The sequence below is a fragment of the Cebidichthys violaceus genome, unplaced genomic scaffold (genome assembly GCF_023349555.1).
Source record: "Cebidichthys violaceus isolate CVI_PGR_0920_01 unplaced genomic scaffold, fCebVio1.0.p SCAF_36, whole genome shotgun sequence".
Lineage (NCBI taxonomy): Eukaryota > Metazoa > Chordata > Actinopteri > Perciformes > Stichaeidae > Cebidichthys > Cebidichthys violaceus.
Genome location: NW_027176550.1, coordinates 715,090 through 722,067, shown reverse-complemented (window position 1 = coordinate 722,067; position 6,978 = coordinate 715,090). Strand labels below are relative to the sequence as shown.

Genomic DNA, 6,978 nt, shown 5'->3' with positions numbered 1-6,978 from the left:
AAAATTAAAACTTCTAAAACTTTCCACAAACTGTATCTGTTTGAGTTTATCGAAGAAGATTTTAGAGAAGATCTTAAGTATCAAACATGTACTTAAGATCATTAAAGACTACTTTATTACTCTGGTTGCTTAGTTACAAAAAATACGACAATCTACTTCCTGTTTACATCGGCGCATGCCCAGTGTACGTGAAGAGTCACGTGATATTCGTTTTCAGGCGTGTTAGTCTTGACGGAGATCATTTTGAAAATGATGGCTGAAACGCTGTGTGGACGGAGATTGTTTTCGTTTGAAAACTCTGTTTCCAAACAAAAACGGAGTAGTATGGACATGGCCTAAGACTGAAATTCTGCCATTGTCTGTGTTTAAGTGGATGTCACTGAAAACCTTAACAAGAGCAGTTTCAGTACTGTGGTGCTGTTGAAAGCCTGACTGGAAGACATCAAAACAGTTATTTACGGCCAACAAGTTGTTCAGCTGTTGAAAAACCGCTGAAGTACCACCTGTACACGTACACCTAAGATACAGGTACACCTGGGGTACAGGTACACCTGGGGTACAAGTACACGTGGGGTACAGGTACACCTAAGATACAGGTACACCTGGGGTACAAGTACACTTGGGGTACACGTACACAATCGGTATCTGATGAAACTGACAAAAGGCTCTTTTGTTCCTGAAGGTCTGGTGCAGTTTGACCAGTCGGTGAATGTTGTCAGTCGCTCAGAGGTCAATCAGCTCCAGGAACTGATCTGTGTTTATTTACTTTTTTACTTCTTTATTTATTTACTTCTTTATTTATTTGCATCTTTACTTACTTTACCAAACCGTTGGACCACTGATGTGTAAAGTAGAGACTTTAAAGCTCAAACGCTGAAAGAATCTGAAATTGGAAATCTTCAAAAGAACATCATAGTATCAAATAAAGATAAAATAAGATAGAACTTTATTAATCACCAAGGAAACTCTGGTGCCAGAGTTTCATTTAAGATTACAACAGAAGAATAACAATATATAACAATTCTATTGTTCAATATATGAACAATATAATAACAATTATGAAGTGTAAAAAATATAATAAATAATATAGATAACAATATAGAAATAAGGAAGTGATTCTAACACCAGAGCCTGATGGAAACCAAAATAGAAAAGTAACACTGAGCTTCATATTGAGAGAGATTTTGTTAAAAATATTTAAAATGTTGTGGAAATTAACGTCCACTGATTTTGATACAAACTGTTTTGGGTTTAATTTAGTCTAACTTGTATTATTATTATTATTATTATTATTATTATTATTATTATTATTATTATTATTAAACAGCAGCTAAAGGAGTTTAAATAATTACTATTATTATAAAGTTGTACTTTTACTTGTAATACTTAGTAAATAATACTTCCTGAGTTGTGCCTAAAAAAAATATTAAATTCACTTTTCTTTCCAACAAATTAGTCCTAACTTATTTTTAATCTGCTTGCTTTTTCTTGTGAAGTAGAACTAGGTGGCATGAAATGAAAACTACCTAACCGGTTCTTGTGTAGATCAGAGAGGTGACATGACTGATGTGGATCAGGTGAGCTAGTGGGCATGTCTTTATACAGGTGTGTGTGTGTGCTGGAGGTAGGGAGGAGGAGGAGGAGGAAGGAGGACGAAGGTTATTTATGCCTCTGCAGACCTGATGATAGGGACTTTTCAGTCATGGCTCTCTACAAACTGATCTCTGTGGCCACTCTGCTGACTCTGCTGACACCAGGTAAGACCCTCCTCTATAAATAAATAGGTAGATATTGAATTAAATAAATGAATAATCAAATAAAAAAATGTAAAAACAAAAAAAGTACTCTGTAGCTCTGGATGAAACGTTCTAAAAGAGTTGCATTATGGGAAATGTAGGATCCACTCTGCTTTTGGAGTTTGACCCATTCTAGAAACTAAAGTCAGGATTTCTCCACCTCGGCTATTTCAATCTTGAACGGTCTTTTTTTTAAATAATTCAACACAATAAATGTAATAATATTTATACATTTAAGTAATATAGAAGTAATAGTGAATGGGTGACAGCAGTTTTTGAAGAAGAATTATTTAAAAAGAAATGCCTCCAGCCTAGAAGATAATGGGCAGAAAATAATCCTGATAATAGGGATAAACTGCTTCTTTCACTATTATCTTTGAAGTAAAGACAAAACCTTTCTACATGTTTAATCCAATTTAACATAACACTGAGTTCTGACAACAGCAATCTCTTTTTTCTGTATTTGAAAATGATCACAACACTACTGTACAAATATCACCTGTCAATATATCACGAATATTTTCTATTTTTCAGAGTCTCACTCACAACTCAGTGGTAAGTCACAGTTTTATGTTTTTCTCTACTTCCTTTCCACCTGTCAACATGCTGATGGGACTTCTGTTGTTTTGTTCATAGTTTCATAATAATAATAACAATAATAATCTATTTTAGATGAATTATGAAATGAGAGTAGAAGCTGTTGGATTAGACCTGAGATCATCAGTCCCGTCAGGAGGCACGAAGGTGTTGCTCACTGTGTCCGTCTGTCTTCAGTGTGCGGTCGGCCTCCGCTCAACACCAGGATCGTTGGGGGCCAGGCGGCCCCTGAGGGAAGCTGGCCCTGGCAGGTCAGTCTGCATGGATCTGGGAGCCACTTCTGTGGAGGATCGCTCATCAACAGCGAATGGGTGCTGACTGCTGCTCACTGCTTCCAACCGTGAGCACCGAGACCGGAGCACATTCTGGTGTTTGTAATTTCCCCTGAAGGGCTCTGCTTTAATGCTCTGTTCTGTGTCTCTTCAGCCCCAGCACCAGCAACCTGGTTGTGTATCTGGGTCGCCAGAACCAGCAGAGCAGCAACCCCAATGAGGTGCAACGGACGGTGACACGGATCATCAATCACCCCGGCTACAACTCCAGCACTAATGACAACGACATCAGCCTCCTGAAGCTCTCCTCACCGGTGACTTTCACCAACTACATTTCGCCCGTCTGCCTGGCGGCTCCAGGAAGCAGCTTCCACAACGGCACCGACTCCTGGGTCACCGGCTGGGGCAACATTGGATCTGGAGGTGGGTCAGAGAGGTTCTCAGAGGTAGCGTGACGTTAACAACAAAAGATCATCTTTTCTTTTGTCTGGAGGAAAGTTAAAGTTTACACAAGTGTTAAGGGTCTTATCTTCATTCAAAAATTAAGAAGCCATTCATTTATATATTTGAAATTGTTTAAATCCATCTGTGCGTTCCAACAGACTGTTTAGTTTGCCAGAAATGTATTCAGTAAGTGTTGAAGCATCCCCTGCTTTATGGTCTGTTTGACTCTAAATGGAGCATAATGTACTAAATGAACATCATGCTGTATTGAAGAAGACTGTAAACTAGAGATTGAGACCATAAACTCATGTTTACAATGTTTACTGAGGGAATACATCAAGAGAGAAGTAGAGTCATTTTAGACTAGACTTCTATACAACCAGAGGAGTCGCCCCCTGGTGGACACTAGAGAGAATGCAGCTTTAACACATGAAGCATTGACTTCACTTTAAAGAACTGGAGGTTGTCTCTTGAGGATGAATAAATAAAAGATTGCTCCGTAGTGCTGCTAGTGGTCAGAGAGTCTACAGGGTAGCTTTAAAAGTCATGTGCTGTTTATTGAACTGTATCTGTGTGTCTTTAGTTGCCCTTCCGTTCCCACAAACCCTGATGGAGGTGGAGGTGCCAATTGTGGGGAACAGACAGTGTAACTGTGACCATGGAGTGGGCTCAATCACAGACAACATGATCTGCGCCGGGCTCCGTGCTGGAGGGAGGGACTCCTGTCAGGTGATCATCTTCACTCAGGTGTTCGGGTCACATTTGACCTCCTGCAAAGGTTCCTTCTCCTGAATGTTTCTCTGCTTAAAGGGGGACTCGGGCGGTCCACTGGTGAGCAAGCAGGCCGGAGTCTGGATCCAGGAGGGAGTTGTGAGTTTTGGAAGAGGTTGCGCCGAGCCTGAATTCCCAGGAGTTTACTCCAGAGTGTCCCAGTACCAGACCTGGATCAACGGTGAGATCACCAGCAATCGGCCGGGCTACGTCACCTTCACGTCCAGCGGGATCAACAGTGACCTCAGCGTCACCTGTGCTGGTCTGCCACCACCTCCAACCACCGTCCCTCCAACCGTCCCTCCAACCACCGTCCCTACAACCACCATCCCTACAACCACCGTCCCTCCAACCGTCCCTCCAACCACCGTCCCTACAACCACCGTCCCTACAACCACCGTCCCTCCAACCACCGTCCCTACAACCACCACGGCCAGACGTGAGTCCAGACACTAAACACTGGTTCAACTTTCTATTTTTAACTTTTAAAGATGTTTTCATACAAGATTAGCTTCAAATATAGTTCAAGTAAAAGTATTGATTGATCATAAACATGTTTTACTATTATATCTGGTGTTACTGAATGTTTACCTCTGAGATGTAGTACAGTAAAAAGTACAATATGTACCTGTGAGATGCAGCAGAACATGAAAATACTCAAGTTAAGTACAAGTACCACAAATGTGTACTTGAAGAGACAGTTGACCCCCAATCACCTGAAGTGTTTTTGATCAGTCTAGATAGTTCCAGTGTAGAGATGTCTGTCTTCTCTCCAGTAAAAATTAATAAGATAAGAGGAACCGTAAACTCAGTAAATATGATTGTTCTTCCAGCGGTGGTCTGTGGCCGAGCCCCGATGAACTCACGTATTTTGGGGGGGAGCTCCGTGGCGACGGCGGGCGTGTGGCCGTGGATGGCGAGCCTGCAGAAGAATGGAAGTCACATGTGTGGGGGGACTCTGGTGGGCGTGGACTCCGTGTTGAGCAGCTCCAACTGCTTCTCCAGGTGAGACTCCAGGACACATGGAGGGAAGTCCTGGACAGTGTGGTTCTGTTTAACGTGAACAGGAAATGACCAGGTTGTTTTTAAACCAATCAGAATTGATTTTTAATCCCCCCCACAGCTCTCCCACGCCGTCTGAATGGACCGTTGTGCTGGGTCGGTTGAAGCAGAACGGATCCAACCCCTTTGAGGTGATGCTGAACGTGACAAATATCACCATGAGCAACCTGACTGGGTCCAATGTCGCGGTGCTGAAACTGGCATCCCGGCCCAGCCTGTCGGACTACATCCAGCCCGTCTGCATGGACGACGGTCGTACCTTCGCCGTGGGCTCCACGTGCTGGGCTGCAGGCTGGAGCTCCGGGCGAGGAGGCGGTGAGTCCAGAACCACGCTCTGCATCGCTTCACCTCTCCAGATTAAATCAGTTAGTCCGGGTTCCTGCCCGTCTGGGTTTTGATTTCAGATGTTTCATTTCTAACCGTTTCCTTGTTTATTTCCATCTTCAGAGGAACAAGTTCTGCAGGAGTTCCAGACCTCGGTGGAGAATTGTGGGAATGCGTCGTCGTCCAGTGACAGCATTTGTACCGGACTGTTCACACTGGAGCAGGTGAGAAACCAGAGTAGGAGGTTCTGAAGATAATTCTGTCTTTATTTGATAGTGATTGTCAGGAAGGGGAGAGAGTGAGAGAAAGACGTGCATCAGAGGTCTTAAGTCGGATTAGAACCTCTGCCTCGACGGCAAGGACTCACTTTGTCTTCCAGTACCCAAACTAGCACACTATTTAGTGAGCCACGAAAATATTTAGTATGTCCCAATACATAGTATGTCAAAAATACCAGGATGTTCTTCTGCATCCAGTCACACAGCATGCTTTTCTGACCCATAATCCTTTGCGCAGCAGATATATGAGCCTAAACTGTATATATAAAAAGCGTACGTAGTCGTTGTGATGTCACACATTGATTTGTGGACTGATGTTATAAAGCAACCAGTGAACAGGAAGTGACCACATCTGGACTGAGGAGGAGTACGTCTCTGGTAGAGACCAGTCAATCACTGTGTAGCCCCGCCCCTAAAGCATCCCCTGCTTTATGGTCTGTTTGACTCTAAATGGAGCATAATGTACTAAATGAACATCATGCTGTATTGAAGAAGACTTGAAACTAGAGATTGAGACCATAAACTCATGTTTACAATGTTTACTGAGGGAATAAATCAAGAGAGAAGTAGAGTCATTTTCTCATAGACTTCTATACAACCAGAGGAGTCGCCCCCTGATGGATAGTACTGAGAATGCAGCTTTAAGACAGTTCCGTACGTTCTATGTTTGGAGAGCAGCGTTTGCTGCATGTCTCTTTCCCAACGTTTCCCGTCTCTCCTCTATCAAATAAAGACATTAAAAATGCCCCAAAAAAACCTCTTATTCTTTCACTTTCTTGCCAAGCTAATGGTGTTTGTGTGTGTGTGTGTGTGTGTGTGTGTTCAGGGTGACTCTGGAGGTCCGATGATGTGTAACCTGGACGGGTCCTGGTTCCAGGCAGCAGTGTTATCATCTGAAAATGCCACCAGTCAAACACGAGCAGCATCAGTGAAGGTCTTTGACAAACTGAGCCGCTTCCGGAGCTTTCTGTCTCAGACGGTGGGCTTCTTATCTTCCGCCACCAACACCAACACCACAGCTCCCACCAGCGGGGGAGCTCCTGCTCGCTCCTCCTTCCTCTTCCTCGTCCTCCACCTCCTCGTCTTCTCCGTGTGTCTCCACCTCTTCGTGTAGAAACCTCCACCTTTTTACTTCTGTAAAGAGTTGTTTACATGATGTGACGAGCACAAATGAATGCAAACAAGCGGGAATGGAACAATGGAAACTATAGAGTTTAACTAATTTAAACTGTTTCTTTTATCACTTAAAAACAATGAATTTTAAATGTACCAGAGCACCAGAAAAGATGAGATCATTTTACAAGATAATTGGATTGTGTTTCTGCATCAGACTTGTTTGGTGCATAACAACAGTAAACATAGCAATAAAGAATACAAATAAAACAAATACTGCAGAAGTCCAGAAACATATTGTAAACATAGAATCAAAACATA

General features: G+C 42.7%; 1 protein-coding gene across 1 annotated transcript; it reads left to right on the top strand.

The window, feature by feature from the left end:
* Window positions 1-1,681: 1,681 nt before the first annotated feature.
* LOC137884097 (transmembrane protease serine 9-like) lies at window positions 1,682-6,778 on the top strand. Its single transcript, XM_068725789.1, has 10 exons — window positions 1,682-1,757; window positions 2,331-2,351; window positions 2,571-2,733; window positions 2,820-3,088; window positions 3,693-3,838; window positions 3,920-4,319; window positions 4,714-4,885; window positions 5,004-5,257; window positions 5,390-5,490; window positions 6,371-6,778. The coding sequence occupies exons 1-10, from the start codon at window positions 1,703-1,705 to the stop codon at window positions 6,656-6,658; spliced, it is 1,869 nt and encodes a 622-aa protein (XP_068581890.1). The 5' UTR covers window positions 1,682-1,702; the 3' UTR covers window positions 6,659-6,778.
* Window positions 6,779-6,978: the final 200 nt, after the last annotated feature.